This window comes from Anser cygnoides, chromosome 3 (genome assembly GCF_040182565.1).
Source record: "Anser cygnoides isolate HZ-2024a breed goose chromosome 3, Taihu_goose_T2T_genome, whole genome shotgun sequence".
Classification (NCBI taxonomy): Eukaryota; Metazoa; Chordata; class Aves; order Anseriformes; family Anatidae; genus Anser; species Anser cygnoides.
In genome coordinates, this window is record NC_089875.1 from 119,164,471 (window position 1) to 119,181,382 (window position 16,912).

Genomic DNA, 16,912 nt, shown 5'->3' on the forward strand with positions numbered 1-16,912 from the left:
CCCATCTTGGGGGGAATGTCCAACAGGCCTCCAGTGCTACAGCGAGAGGGATGGGGAGAGGAGGGCTCCCTGGAAAAGCATGTGCAATTTAGGAAATAATGTCTTATGCACTAGAAAGACAGTGAGATGGGGGAAAGAAAAAAAAAAAAAAAGCTATTCAAAAATGGGGGAAAAAGAGAAGAAAAAAAATACAGAGTTCAGCCCTGGATTTTTTTGAGCTGGCAGCAGAAGAGGAAAGGGTTAAACCTCAAATCAGGAAGCAAAAAGTTAAAGCAAAAGAAAAAAAAAACACTACAAGCAGATCTCCTAAATTTCCCATTGCAGCCCAAGGCCGATCCCATTAAAAGAAAAAGGGGAGAAAAAAAAAAAGGCAGGAAAGGAAAGAGAAAGAAGGAGAAGCAATTTCGCTTATCCTTTTCTCGCACACCTAGCAGCCACTTTTTTTTTTTATTATTATTTATTTATTTACCTCCCCCTTCCAGAGCAAGGCCCTTATTTTCTCATTTAGTCCAGCAGAGATTGTCCTCCCGGAATGACCTTTTTTTTTCTTTCCCCTTTCTCTCCTCCTCTCCCTCGTCCTAGCCCCCCCCCCCCCCCCCCCCCCCCCCCCCTCCTTGCTGCCTCCAGGCCATTGCCCTCATGCCAGTAACTAGATAACACACTCTATCAGAGATTTTTTAAAAAATCATTGCAAAGGCACTAGGGCTGATAGTGGCATCAATCCTAGCCTGACACGGGCTCGGGTCAACCATTTATCTCTTCACATTGCCTGTGGTTACTGTGGAGGCCATCTTGGTTCTCTACGTCTTAACAACCTTGCAGATGGTCCCTCGCTCTGCTCTGATAGCATTCCCCACCCCAAGACTGGCTTTGTGCTTTTATTTTTATTAATTTGTTATGGACTCCTCTACTTCCTTTCTGCGAGGCCTGCAAATCTAAGTTGGTTTTGCATGTTCCTGCCCCCGCCTCTGAAAATAACCGTGATGAAGACAGGAGGTTAAGCAACAGAGAACATAATGATGCAAGGGGGGGGGGGGGGGGCTTGCTGGGTTGTTAAAAGTGTCTATCTATATTTAAAAAAATAATAATAATACACACCTGATATTTTGGAAAAGTTTCATCTAGTCCTCCTCCTGGCTCCCCGTCCCTTGTGGCATTGTTATGGCAGGGTATTTGCACTGCCAAAGCACCCAGGAGCCCTGTTGAAAGCTCAGTGCACCAGGCAGCTGTAGGAGAAATCCTCCCTGATAACGTGTAGCCAGAGCCTACTGTTTCCCCGGCCTCTGTGAGACGTAATCAGTATGGGCAAATGAAGATAAAGCACCTTCTATCATCCTGCCCCACGATACCACGACAGTGCAGGTGGCATGGCTTCGCACTAGGGGCAAGGAAGCACAGAACTGATGGGCACAGCTGTGAGCAAACAGTGCCAGGGCTCATTCACAGGCTTCTGCTCAGACCGGGATGCCTCCATCCTCATAGATGGCACATTTCACTCATACCCTGCTTAACCAGCCTCAAACTGGTGAGTGGTTTTCCTCCAAGGGAAGCACTGGAGAAGGCAGAGAGAGGATTATTTTCCTTTCTGGCACCGTTTGGTGCTCCAGAAAAAAAAGGACGGATGGAGATGGGCAGCCAAAGGACACTGAAGAGACAGAGCATAGGAATGAGAACGTGTTAGGGCTGTACCATTTCTGAAGATGAAGGATGAAGAAGCTTGAAAGATGACACCCCCATCTTCACCTTTAGGCGCTGGTGCCCTTCTGAAGTTCCTGGATTTATTTATATATTTTACACCAGAAAATACACATAGACATATATGACCATAAACTTGAAGCCCACACATATCTACAAGCAGGGGCAACCAACTATGAACCTCCCATCCTCAAAGCTCACCCATGAGATGTCCATACAACATGAGGATGGCACAAAAACGAGAGTGAAAGAGCATCACACATCTACCATGCAGAGCACAAGGAGCCTGCTGGACCTGCAGGAGAGTCACCTCCCATCTCCTGTAACCCTCACAGACATACAATGTGATCAGGAGATCCAGCACAGCACTGATGTGAAAAATAAAGTAACAGCCCTTTATGGCTGGCGTGCTCTGTGCTGCCAGAGAGCCCTATCTGCTCCTTGGGATGCTGCCTAGGAATTGTCACCTATATAAAGTACCAAATATCTCCAACAGACAAAATCATCTCATCTCCGTCCTCACCTCAAAATAATATGGCACCCAGAGAGAGTTAATGAGGAAAATAAGTGGAGGGAAAAAAAAATGGAAAGAAAAATAAAAAAGGAAGGAAAGATTCTAAGATATACAGAGGAATACATGGGATTTGGAAAGCTGATCCTGGTTACATTAAGAATTTGAATAGCAAAGGTCTCTTAATAGACCATGCAGTTCTCAGATGCAGACTTTGCTTGTTTGTTGTTGTGTATTTTTCTTTTTAATTCTGAGAAGCAGACAAAAGAAGCATACCAATCACCGAGAAAAGAACTCACAGTTCCTCGATACTCTAAGCTACTTCTTAAATCTCAAGACCTTCCCTCAGTGCCCTACTGAAAAACAAACTAACATCAGCACAGCATAGCCAGGCAGAGCCATAATCCAGGATGGCGTTTTTATCTAGCAAGTAATTTTTTATTAGCTTTCTGTTTCTTAATAGGGACCCCTCGAGGGCTGGGTTAGAGAGGATTCACTAGCGTACCAGTTCAGCTTCCCCGTGACTTAACACACGTGGCACCTGCCCTCCAATGAGCGTCGCATCACCCATCTGGGCCAGGAGAGGACGGGGGAGTCAGCGCAGGGAAACTCTGCTCAAACAGCATGCTGGCACGATGATTAGGTCTGGTCCAGTGATCCGGAATAATCATTTGAAAGCTCACTAAGCATAATGGGTTTGGAGACATCCAAACCTGGTCAAACTTTCCCCTGAGCATCCTTTACGCGTGGTATCAGCGTGTTGTGCATATCTCATCAGTGTCACAGTGGCTGACATCTCATTATGCAGCCAAGGTGGAAGTGGACAGGTACTGAGCGAGCATTAGAACTACTTTTATTTCCCCTTGTATTATTTAATTCATATCTTTCTATTATCCAGTGTATCATGAAGCTGTGAACTAATTAAGTCCTGTGGGATATACAATCAGTGGTGGAATTTTTTCCTTTTTTTTCCGCTTCTCCTTTCAGTGGGCTAAATTGCATTATATACAGATGTAAAAATAATTCTACAACTCTTCCCAAGATAACAATGGAGCAAGCTGCAAACACTAATGATGCCAAATACAACAGTAGGGCAGAGGCCTGCTGCTTACTTCGCGTGACCTACTTATGTCATATGGTGGCAAGTACTTCAAAAAGTGAAGCAAGGGCCAGAATCAGTTTCTAAAGAAGGCCATAAAAGCTGTTCTCTCAGATATTCAGGCTCGGAGCAGGCCCCAGGAAAAGGCCAAGCTAGTGAACCCAGGTCTGATGAAACCTGCTAAGTCACAAGTCTCCAGCCAGCAGAACCACAGAAATTTTGGGGGTTCCTCTGAATTCCAACCTGAGTCCAGCTCAGACTGCAGCCATGCAAGCAACAGCTTGAAGACCTGAATAGAAGGGATGAATATTGCCTCACTTCCCAAAAAACACAGCTCTTTTCCTCGACTGCAGATTCTGCCCCAAAATTTTCAAAGCGGTTCAACTGGACCATCAAATCCAAGTGACTGACTCAAGGCAGCAGCATGCACAAGGTGAACAGGACACCCAGCATTTTCAAAAAAACAACTTTCTAATTTGGATGAGAGCAACAGAACAATTTTCGAGCAAAGGTATGTTGTGATAAGAGGTGGAAGAGCTCTCTTTTCTGCAGACTTAAGCCTCCCTATTTCATTCATATCATCCAAGATTTAAGGTATCTAGAATTAAGATCTTTTCATTAAAATAGATCTTTATACATATTTATGAAGGGAAAAAAATAAAAGTTAAATAAAAGAAAGGAAAAAAAAGCACCTACCAAAGAGTTTGTAGGTATGACCCTCAAGTACTTGGAGCTTCCTTATATCCAAGACAATTAAAGAAGTTCAAACAACTACCTCATTAACTCACAGAGGAAGAACACGTAGTGTTTGCTAATCTCTGCAGGTGACTTTGGTGTCCATGGCTTCCACGTGCACTTGCAATTCAAACAGAGGGCAAGGAAACACCTCGAAAGCGTATATAATATGCTTTGGATATGACCAGAGAAATGGAGGAATGTGCCTGTCTGGCAGCATGCCGTTATTCAAAACCCAACTAACAGAGCTAAGGTCTGACTCCTGGATGAGTTACGTTAGCTGTTTAATGCAACTTTTCAGTAAAGCTGATCCAGGGTGAATTCACAGGCTAGTTCAATCACTGTTTGGATCCTGTTCTGTGAAGTCAAGCAAGAGGAAAATGCCGTTCAAGGCTCCTGTTGGTTGAAGAAGGCATCAAGTTGATGGCCATGTCTCTGGCACTTGCTGTACAGTAGGATCCTCGTGCATGGATTCCCCTTCAATGCCACCGGGCTGTGTCTGTGAGCTATTGGTGAAAGGGCTGCTAAAAGCATCATCCCATCACGGTTTGTGTTCATCTCATTTCCAGCCTACCTGCCAAATCCCAACTGATCATATTATTCTCTTCCTCATTACATTAAGAATTACAGGCAGGTCCTAATAAATGTCTTATAAAGAATGAAGAAAAAACACCCTCTCCCTAACCTTTGTATCCCTTAGACTCCAGCTCCCAGGACAAACCTTTTGAGTTTTATTCAATTTTTCCTCCAAAGCAAGTTTGTTCTCCTTTCTTATCAATTCTCCCTCCATGCTCTTGATAATACAAGCCTCTGTTGGCCTTTCTTTTATGACTTTTTTCCCTTCTGCTGCCATCCTGGAGCTAACACTGCTCCATCACCATCTCAACATCTCTGCTCCCAACCTCCCACAAAACTTGGCTGTGCTAAGGCTTCACTCAGTTGTCAGCCTGCCTGGGCATCATTCAATTAGCAGAAGAATAAGTAGAAAACAAAACACAGAGCAGAGTATCTTTGGTTTTGGAGTGCTTTGAGATCCTTACACGAGAGTGCAATAGAGGTACCAGATGTTATTATAAAGAGATGCGGCCCCATTACTTGTACGCAGAGTTTTGCTGCCTGCTAATAGCACCATTATCCTAGGGCACGTGGTGCTATTAATGCATTGCACTGCTTGGTGCAGAACCTGGGGACCATTATTTCCACTGGAAAGGTAAGGCCAGTTCACATGACATGATTTAAACCTCTACAGTGAAGCATGCATATGCTGCACCAGGTCGTAAATCTTCATGGGATGCTGTCAGCTAGAAAGGGACCAAAATTGAAACCATTTATCTGAACTCCCCACCCATCCACCTCTGCTCACCAGGCCAGTTTTGGGAAGAGGGATAAAATGATTCCAAATGCCTGCTGGGTTCATTAAGCAGCAGCAAATCCCAGATCTAAAGGCACTACTGGTTTCGTCCTGCTCTCCTTTCACTCACGCAGGACACTCAGGACTCTGCTTTTCCCCCCACACCGAGTGGAAAAAACACAGCAGAGACAAACCTCACAACTTATTCTGGCTGTCACCTGAGCCAAAAGGCCGCCTGTCACCACCTCATTAGTGAGACTACAGGACCGACGATACAGTAGGTGATAACTCCTCCACGCTGCAGCCTGGGCTCTACGGCAGTAGAGCTGCCCTTTGCACATTTGGTAAGGAACATCCGAATGAAAGGAGTTGTTGCTATTTGATCTGATACTGGCCTAAGCACAGCCCCGTGCTGGCCTCTTGCACTTGCTAAATAGCAATTTTTTATTTTTTGGCTTGGTTTTCCCCATGGCTGTGCATGTTTCGGGTAGCAGAGCTAGCAATGCTGACTAGCAAGCACAGGGGAGAGGAGTCACCCTGCATCCTACAGAATATGGATAGCCAGGGCATCACGAGGGCTGGCAATGCTGAGAGGGGACAGGCTACGTATGATACCTATGATGTTCCTTCACGGGCCAAGGACAACACAAAAACACTTGTGATTTGTTTGTTTGCTTGTTTTTTTCTTGAACAGAACGAAGAAAACAATGGCATTTCAGGATGCTTAGTTGCAGTAGCAATATACATGTAAAAAATATTTGCAGGGCAAGTATTGAGAGATTCTTGGCTTATTAAAAGCTTCAGAATCTGATGCTGGAAACACACCAAAGTTACTTGGACAGGACACTGCAGCTGCTCTGGGTTAAGGTGGTAGATACAGCAACCAAATTTTCACTGCAGACAGTTAAGAATTACCATGGTAACTTTAATATCAGTGCTCAGCAAACGAACTTCAGTTTCCCAGTACTAAGAAGACCGCATGATAATTTGGTTTACTAGAGAAAAAACAGCATTAATTCTGATAATTCAGGAGTGAAACTCTTCCCACTTGCACTGGTAGGACTCCACCAACTTCTCAGTAGCTGTGCATTTAGGAAAGGATGATGGCAAAGGGACATTTGACACTCACCAAATATATCACCGCTCTGAATTCCTTGTCACAAGAAGAACAACCTAGTACTACAGCTCAACACCCCCAAAAACTCTGCGACACCCCAAGAACTCTAAAAGGATGTCTTAGGTTTATAATTAATGTTTTAGAAAATGAACTTCATAATGATGTTATTTCAGGATCACAGATATTATAATACACGCTTTGTGGATGTCTTCCTAGCAGAGAGATTGTCCCATTCTATTTTGAATACTAAAGAGGAGAAGAAAACAAACAGAACCAGAGCTGCACAAATGCTGAACGCTAAGTCCCTGCCGGAGAGCTGAAACGCCGTATCTCATGGCTAAGGTTTCCAATCAAGTAACAGAAAACAACCCCCTTAGAACAGAATTTGCATTTATATATACAAAAGGAAAGTGTTAAAAAAGGTGCCCGCTGCCCAGAAAATAAGGTAAAGCTCATTTATGTCTCATAAAATACATGATTAACCATAGTTAACCATTAATTCAGCTGCGCAGCATTAGAACTGCTGCTCAAAGTTGGAAAGCATTTAATATTATATATTGCTGCTGCTCAGCCTAAATTGTTTTGTGTGTGTGTGTGGTTTTTTTGCCTCCTTTAAATGTACACAATATTACAAATTTAATTTTAAGCTGTTTGAATCAGTCTGTAAAAAAGATTTGATTATACCTGAGTGTTCTGGCCCCAGTTTTTCCATATCTCAGTAATCTTGGCGGTAATTGGCTGATTAGCTCCCTCACACTCCATCTCTGCCTCAGTTTCCATGGTAATGTTACAGGAGCTATTATAGATGAGAACTTCATCTCTTTCCACTTTAGGGCTGAAACGAGAAGGGAGGTTAAATGGGGTGTCATCAATCTTAATGAAATGCAATTATTTTTACTCTTATTAATCATTGCAAGCCATTAGCTTGTGGCAACTCCTGGCCACCATTTGTCAAACTTTGCAAATTTCTGTAATTTTGTTTCCATTCTTTTATTGTTTATTTGTTTTTTTTCCCCCCTTTATCTGCACACACTCGCAATAAAATACATGCAGTAAATATCTCTCAGTGATGCCTTGCTGCTTCCCCAAACTATTGCAAACAGTAGCAAATGCCATTCGAGGACCAAGGAAGATACGTGCAGACAACAGCGAGGGAATCAGCAGTGCTAGGATCAAAGATGGACTCCTACGTGGGGTAGGGTTTGTTCACATCTCCCCCTCCCCATCCTACTCACACTTAGCAATAGGGAATGAATAACTTGCAACTCCCCTAGGGCAAGTGGAGAAATTGGAAAAGCCACACAACTGGCTAACTGGTCCCTAATTCCAACTGTGAAAAAATGAGCTCATTTAGGGGTTCCAATTCCTGCTACCCAGCTGATTGCAATGATGCTTTGTTGCTAGCATTGGAACATTAACTTAGTAAATTAATTAAAGTTACTTAACAGCCCAGACTAAGCAGATTCGATATATGTGCCAGTTATAGTAACAGATATTTGCTCTAAAGCCTCCCCTTGCACAGGGGAAAAAAGTAATAGAAAAGGTGGTGGGGAAGAGATATTTTTCCTGGGTCTCGCTGCTGACAGCTGCTGACTTTGGTAGCGTTTTATTATGGGGAGCTATAGGATCCACGATCCCTTGAAGTGAGGGGAAAGCTTCCCAATTTACTTCTACAGGCTTTGGGATACTCCGGTGCCACTTTACAATCCTTCCCCTGGTTTCAGCCCCCAGCCCAGGCTGCCCCCAGCCCCACCCAGCCTGGCCTTGGGCACTGCCAGGGATGGGGCACCCACAGCTCCTCGGGGCAGCCTGTGCCAGGGCCTCACCACCCTCCTTGTGAAGAGTTTTGCTCAACAAAACAGGGGATAAGATCTGTAGGACCAGGATTTGCAGAGGTCTTCAGTGCCCCAAAAGCCTCATCTCACTGGATTTTCTGGAGAGCCAAATTTAGGAGGCTTAGAAGGCTAACTTCCACCAAAATCAACCCAGCTGGAAAGCCACCACCCAGAGCTTCCTCATGAGCCTGGTGATCAGGACAATTTGCTGAACCTGAAGTTTTCAGACCAGGCTGGATGCAAGAGCTCACTGTGCAAACAAAGAGCTGCTCTGACGGTACAGTTACGGGCTGTTTGGTTTGGTGGCCTTTGTCAGGGCAGCGGGAGGATAATTTGTTAAAGGACGCAGCCACATCAGCAGCAAAAAAAAAAAAAAAAAAAAGTCTTCTGCAAGTAGCTGAACCCTTTTAACAGCGAATTTTTATTTCTATATTTAAATGAACCTTTCCCTCTGCTGTATCAATAATCAAAAGCCAGCCGTAGGGAACTACGCTCGCTTTTGATAGTGACACTTTGAGAACTGCTCTTGTCCTGTACGATAATTCAATGGACTGGGCTATCTTTCAAGACTGCATAGTACTTCTTTTTCATGCTACAAGGAAAAGATGCATCTTTAAACAACCAACAGTTTTAAAGGGAGAAGGGGCTTGTTGTTGGCTCGATGCAGGGCCCAACTCGCTAGCCACTGAAGTCAATGGGAGGATCTCCGATCATGTCATTTTACAACAGGTTAACAAGTTTTGCTTGTAGGCAAAGAGCCAATTCCCCCCTGTTCTCGAGCAACCGCATCTGAAACCCTGATGCTGGATGCCTGTAACAAACGGCAATGTTTAAAGGAAATGCAACAAAAGGGGCGGTTGGCAAAAGGGAATTCAGGGATGTATCCATGCACCAGTGACGTGAATGGTAAGATTTGCACCTTTCCTGAGGAATATGCATTTGCCATTGTGTGCATAAAGTACAGGCTTTAGGACAGACTACATTAGCAGAAGCTTTATTCAAACCAGTCTAAAGCTAATAAGAACAAACAGGAAAGATATTATGTGTAGTGAAGTCAGCGATGATTTCGATAGTTTTGTCCCCATCCTGGGATGAATGTCTGCAAAACTCATACCCATATCCTTATTACTGCTGTTCGTTATAATTATTACTTAGAGCAATCAATGCGTATTATTTCAGGAATTCCCCAAATAGCTAATTTTTAGTTTGATCATTCTAATTTTCACTTTGCTGCAAATTCCATTACTACTTTGAAATCAAATTTTTTCTGAAATGAAAAAATGAAATTTCAGAAAACATTTTCAAAAGCTCTGAGGTAGATCATTTGAATGACTTTAAACCCTCTCTTCCTCTACTTTTCCCCATACTTTTCTGATCAGGAAACTCATCTGAAATACATCTATCTTCTCTATCCCCACTCTCCTTCAGTGAGACCCAGTTTAGAGACACATACACCAGGAAAAAAAAAAAAATCATCAAGCCACTGGAAAATTCATTAGCAGCCCCAGTTTTAATTTCTAAATACTAGATGAGTGTGAACACAATAGGTAGAAAAGTTATAACAATAAAAAAAAAAATAAGTTTGGAAAAATGCAGAAAAAGTAGGTTAAAAAACAGTTGATTTGATTTAGAAATATTTCCCTGTACCTGGAGTGTTAAAACCTGTTTCTGGGACATATCAAATTAAATTGGGGAAAAAAAAAAACAGTGAAGATCAATAATGAAGCAGCCATCAAACAGACTGCCTGACTTCTCTCTCCATTGTCATGACATAACCAGCTCAGGTGCAGACCTCCCACCCACTCACCCTGCTGGCACCAGGGTGGAGCAGCTGCAGCAGCAGAACTGGAACAACCCACACCAGGAAAAGGAGCAAGAAGGAAAAGCGTCATAATAATCCACCCACCGTAGATGCATCTTTATCTGTAAAGAGCTGAGCACAACTTTGATGCTCAGGGAGCAGAAAGCAATAACCAAAAGCAATAACCTGGGGCTGCCCCATCACTCTCAAGTTTGTGGGTTACCTGGCTTGGGGTTACGCTGATGTTAGCGATAACAAAGCAAAGCTTAGCAAGACAAGTCAAGGCTCCCGGGGTTTCCTGGTTTGAAACAAATCATTGTGGGAACGACAGAACTATTGAAATCAGCTTAATTTCAGGCTGTTTTTCCACTCTCTCTCTCTCTCTATTCCTGTCTCCCCCAGTGAAACCATCCTCCCTATCTCCCAGGATGCTATCGGACATTACTGGTGCACAACAGGACTTTGGACACACCAGTTGGCCAGCTGTATTTTCCTACTGTCTGGCCCACAGGTTGCTGGCGAAAAGACAGGTTAGGACAGAATTCTATCCTCCTCTTCCTCAATAAGAAACTAATTTATTTCTGCCTAGCACAGATTTTCTCTAAACTGAAAAAAATTTCATATTTCTTAAGACATTCATCCCCTATGAAGCCCAGCTCAAGTTTATCAGAGCTCAAAAGCTGGTAAGGAGGAAATGACAGACTGACAGGCTGATGCTGTAGCTGACTAAACCACTTTTTTTTTTTCTTTTTTGTAAACAAGTTAAAAAAATTGGTCAATGCCACTTCTGCTGTCCTCGTTCAGTAAACACCAATTTGTTTTATTCCCTCAGCACAAGGCATCCAGAACTGCCTCTGATGACTCCGTGCTGTCCCGCTGGTGACAACGGTGGCATAAGGACCAGATAAGGATGAGGATCAAATATCTACAACTTCACTGAAGTACCTGGACAGTACCAACATGCACCAGTCAGGAATGCCTTCACCATCTAAACAGAGCACGGGCAATGCGTTGCAATGATATTCAAACTCTCTATTTAAGAGCTCAAGTGTCTTTGGGGAAGTGCTATTCATCTGTTTATTCCATAATTCAAGCCTCCCTCTTCCTCCTTGAGGCTCTGCAGGTTTAAGTCCCCACAGCTCTATTAAAGGCATTGGTACCAATTTTCACTCCTGGGCAACTTGGCCTTGGATTTGCAGAACCCGAGTAACTACTTGAGCACCCTTGTTGAGTAAACGTTGCACAGCATGCTGAATCTTCTCTGCAACTTTTTACTCATGAAGCTGCTTAGAGAGAGAAAAAAAAAAAGGCTTCTGCTTTTCATAATGCCTAATCTTTTTCCCCATTGGCATCCACCAGATGTTGCTTTGGATCAGAAGATAAATATTAAAACCTAAGAAGGAACAAAGCAGGCTGTTTACGAGATGGATTTTCTGATGTCTCTCAAACACTTTAAAAAGGTGGGAGGGAAGGAGGGGGGTCTAGAGATGCTTTGATAGACACAAGAAATGAATTTCACGACCCAGCGGAGCTCTCTAGTGGTCTCCAAGCTAAATTGCTCTGCTGGAATCAGCTGAAGAATTAGCAATCATCTCCTTCTTCAGCCCATCTTTTGCCAGGGGCAGGGGAATGCTTTCTGGGGGATATTCCTCATGGATAGGCCTGTTCAGATGTTGGAGAGAAGCAGAGCTAACCTGGCAAAAAGTCCGGCCAAACGCCTCTGGGAAGGGTTGCTGTCCCTTTGGTGCCACTGAGGTCGGCTATCCTCACACAGGTACAGGTAGGACACGGATCCTCGCTGCTGGTAGGGACCCACCGTGACCTGGACATCACATTCGATGAAGGTGGATCTGTCTTCTCGGCAGTCAGCGGAAGAATGTGTCAGGCCACAGAGAATGGCCAAGGATGCTGCAAAGACAGGAAGCAAAAAAATAACCCCAAACAGCCTACAGACTACTGATGTTAAGCAGATTTTGGCTACTGATGGCTATCATCTGATGCTCCTGTCCCAACCTCCCTTTTGGTACATCCTTTCTGAGGGTGGGTAGTGTCTCGTGCAACTTCTTCAGTCCCTTTTGCCTTGTGTGGGCCAGCATAACTTCCCTTGTGGGACAAGCATCCAGATGGTCTTTGGGATCAAATGACCCCACATTTGGGAGGAGGTGATTAAATAAGAGTATGGGCATTCCAACTGGAGAACATGGACCATGGTTTAGAGACCAGGCGTAAGGCACATCAGATGTGACCACTTCTGAGATCTAGCACAGCTTTGAAATCCAGAATCAGATTTAGCGAAAGCATTGCACAGCTTGGAGTGCTTCAAGGGGGCTCGGGTGAATGGGGAGACTGCTTGCTCCAGACTGACCTGAGACTTGGTCTCATTTTGACTCAGAGTGGTAGGAGGTGTGATGGGAGCAGCTGTACAGTTTGAAATGTACTTAAGGAAAAAGAGATGCGAACAGAAATTAGATTTTCATACTCCAAATCCAGACAAAAAACACTTTAAAAAAATATGAACTTCCACTGAAGATCAAATCAATTGAAATTATTGTTTTGTTTTTTAAGAATCATTTAAGCAAGCAGAGATCAAGACTGTTTCCTGTCAAATCCCTCAGTATGTGAAGACTTTGAGAATTTTTATTAATCCAGAATTAATCAAACAGTTATAACAAACTCCTGGAAAGTTCTGTGAACAGTATTACATCCTGCACTATCGCACCCAAGAGCATTCATCAAGTACCAAAAGTGCAATAGACAGTTCATCAAGAAAGAATTTTCCTGATTTGCTTTTTAAAATTTTAGTTTGTTCCAAAGGTTTCTCGTTTGCTGGAAAAGTATCATTATCAATTAATATCTTAGCTCTTAAGTGATTCTGAAAATGGGCTTTGAAATGGAAGTAATGTGAAAATGCTATATTTCCTATGTTAAAAGATTTAAGATTTTTGCTTCAAATGATTTAATATAAGGTATTTTTGACAAGTTTATGATTGTTTAATGTTAAGGTATTGTTGTTAAAGGTATTTTTCAAAAATATTAAACCTGCCATTTCACCTGTTCTGAAATTCAGAGACAGAATCCACATTTCTTCTGTATTTTTCTTCTCTGGATTTAGAATAAGAAAAAAGTTGTCAACATCTTCACATGTTTTGCAATATGCTAGATCTTTTCCCCTCCCAAATCCAGTGACAATTCTCTTGTTCGGCATCGATTCAAACACAACGAAACGCAGCCGCTGCTTCAAAGATCTACACAGAAACATGAGACACAAACAACAGATAGAGAACCCTACCGAATGATGCTATCACGCCTCTATTATTGCTTTTATTGTCCAGAAATTATGCCTAGAGACGCCTGAGCTGTCCTACAGATACCACAGAAGTCTCACACCCAAGTTTCTTTCAAATGGCACCGCACACCTGTGTTTTGGCAAATGAATATCAACCAAGAGGACTAAACACTATAATAAACTTGCCTGCGCAACATTTTTACCTGTGGCAGAACCAATTCATTACAATAATTTCTTCACAAGAAAGTTTTTTTTTCAGCCAGTGTATATGCAGATGAGATTCCCTCAAAACTACTGAAGGACATCCAACCAGCGAGGACGCTACCCTTCCCCTTCTCTACAAGACCACAAGTTTCCCGTGGAGAGAAGGAGAATTTAGTCCCATTCCATAATAGAGTATAACAGCTTCTACTGCCTTACTAGTGACAGAAAACGCTGCAATACAGTCAGATGTGGTAATGGATACCATACAACTAGGTTCGATGTCTAATCATCTAGAACAGTAATAAAGGAAGATTGCATTCACATTAAACACTTGAGGAAGAAAAAAAAATACAGGCTAGGGAGCTAATCAAAAGAGATTTTGCTTTTCTTCTTTTGCAGTCCTGAAAATAAACTGGCAGCATTTTCCTGGGTTACTAGTGGAAAAACAGCTGAACCTAACTTCAGAAAATTTGGGAAATTGGAAGTGACCCACAGAATCTCCAGACCCAAATATTTTCCTCAGTACCTTGCTGCTGTCAGATGGTTAATGCACGTCACCAGACGATATTTTCTGCATAACCCTCAGAGCTCGGCAGAACAGCCTGTTGCCATTTGGATACCCCTGGAATTTTACATGGAAATCCTTGCTGAAGCACCCCAGCACCCTCATCTCAATGTCATCATGCCTATAGGAATGTAGGGCCCTGCATCCTGCCAACTGCTGAAACTATTTTTAACTCAAACCAGGCAAATAAACTTATTTATTTAACAAATCTAAGCTAAAGGATGTGGCTAGAAAGGGTTTTAAAGAGTTCAATGGAAGCAAAAACCAAGAAAGCCCTGCTTAACCCCAGCAGCAAACCTTGAACCACTTTCTCCCTCTCAGGCAGAAGGAGAGAAGGAGCTGGTCTCCACACCCTAACACCTCTGTCCATCTGATGGGGACACCTCTATGTGGGGAGGTGTCCATTTCTCAGCCCTTCCTTGGGGTTCTGGTATTCCCCTATTCTCAGAAGATATAATACTTTTCTCAGTCAGGAGGAAGTCTTGGGTTTTCATCCCGTTCCTCTAACCATTAAATGCAAATATCCCTTGGCTGTAAAAAGCTGCCATTATCTCCTGCCACAACAGTAAAAATGAAAATAAAAAAGAATTAACTAAAGATTGCAATACGCACAGCACATCCTAAAAGTATATAGCGTGCCCATTCCGGGACGCCTCTCCCTACTTAACTGGTTAGTGTTTGAACCTCAGAATGAAGCTCCTTTATGCTTTAACTACTCTATAAAGATAGAACCTGCTGATCACACGTTGTACAATCCCATCACTAAGATTAATGCATTCATCCCATCACGGCTCCTCTTTTGAGGTCAGACACAATGGCAGCCAAATCTCTGCATGTTGGTGACGGGTTAGGGACCCGCCGCCCCCAGCCCTCTCTTTGAGGGATGCTCTGGCTTAAGCCAGGAGCCTGGGATGTTCAGCACAAGGGCTTTGTTCTGGGTCACTGTTTAATAACAACTGCCGGACATGTGATGAGACTAAACCCTACAGGAGTTCCAAGGGCAGCTGCAGATTGATTGAACAACTGCCCAAGGAGTCTCAGTGCCAAACCGCACATCCCCAGTAATCCACCACTCACAAAACGGACCGCAGAGCATAACATTAACTTGTGCTTAGCAGAGAAAACAAAGGGTAAAAAAATAAATAAATAATAATGGTAAAAATAAAAGGGAAGGGAGAGGAAAAAGAGAGACCTGTTAAGGTCAAGTCCAACCTTTGCCTATGAAGAATTGCTCCCTACGAGACATTCATTTTGCACAGCCGGGTCCCAAGAGGTGACTTTGCAAACATCTATTCCACCGCCTGATAGATCTCACTGTCAGAACATTCTTGCCATGTAATCAATATGCATTTTTTTCCCCTCTTTCTTAATTTCATTTCCAGATTTGAAGGGCAGAAGGGACCATTTGGACCCATCAGAGACCCTCGCTGCTACTCAGACTCCAATTGCCACTGCATGCCCTCTTCAGATCTCCTGCACTTACTCATACAAATAACCCCATTTCCCTGGTTATAGTCCCCTGTGGCCCTACCCCGATGCATCGCCCTGGGACATTTGCATAGCTGCATCCAAAGCTCCTTCCTCTCGCTCCTTTTGCTCCATGCAACGAGTTCCACCAAGCTATGTCTCTCATTTAAACCAGCCTCATTTCATTTCTAGATTTTAATCTGAATCATCTTCCCTAAATATCAACTTTTACCAATGTACCTGGCCAAGAGCAGGTCAGGGATTTGCCAGAAGAGATCCCAAGAGCCGTTACATCAGAATCCTAAAGCCAGGCTTGTTATTCCAAGCATCCTGATGCAGCCAGGCAACAAAAAAAAAAAAAAAAGCTGAGCACCACGCTCAGATATTTCACTGATACATCTTCCTATCAATTCACTTCCTTTTAAAGATACTTCTACACCCTCACCGCTGTGTCCAACATACAATCTCAAATGCTGGTTTACTGCAAAATATATATACGGTACTTACCCCAATATCACCTAATAGGAATATTCTGTTATTTTCTCACCTGCCTCAAGCTTCCTGCCAGTCTTCCCATTTTTCACAGGAGCACAATTCAATCCCACAGACATTAGCCGTTTGTTCTGGAAATTTAACCTGAGATGAACAGCCCCCACACCTCTATCCGCACTCCTCAATAGCATTGCAACACAAGTAACAAAGTGAGAAACAAGGAAGGGAAGAGCTTTCAGGATCAAGCCAGTTATCTCTTTACCAGACCTTTAAAGACCGTTGGGCCAGTTTGGTGTTTTTTTGCTGTTTCTCATTGAAGGGACTCTGCTTTTGTCAATTTTGTCATAATTTTTTAAAACTTCAGAAGTTTAAAATCAACTTCCAATTTGATTTTTCTGTAGTTTGCTAAAGACAGTGATTTCATAAGAGTGCCTGGGCTTGCATCCCCATTCCTCGTGCTCTCGATCAAGCACATTTTAGTACCTGGTGTGCCCAGGTCTCACCAATGGTCAAACCAAAACCTTGCTTCACCCCCCTACTCCTAAGGAAGACCCCACGGGGCAGGCTCATGGCTGGATCCTGCTGAGACCAGCAGTTCCTTGCATCTTAGAAAACTGCCTGTAAAATGGGAAAGAAGTCACACTCCCTACCTGCAGAGCTTTCTCCTACGAATTTAATCACACAAGCAAGCCAGATAGACTAGCTGGGGATTCCCACATGAATCTCTCACCTTAAAGAGGCCAGAGACAACACA

General features: G+C 43.2%; 1 protein-coding gene across 1 annotated transcript in view; it reads right to left on the reverse strand.

The window, feature by feature from the left end:
- PKHD1 (PKHD1 ciliary IPT domain containing fibrocystin/polyductin) overlaps window positions 1–16,912 on the reverse strand; it is a 256,426-nt gene that overhangs the window by 190,465 nt on the left and 49,049 nt on the right. Inside the window, exons 33-34 of the mRNA XM_066993217.1 lie at window positions 11,839–12,052; window positions 7,193–7,343 (exon numbers count right to left, since the gene is read on the reverse strand). Of these exons, the coding sequence (XP_066849318.1) occupies window positions 7,193–7,343; window positions 11,839–12,052 (365 nt within the window). The remainder of the gene's footprint in view (window positions 1–7,192; window positions 7,344–11,838; window positions 12,053–16,912) is intronic.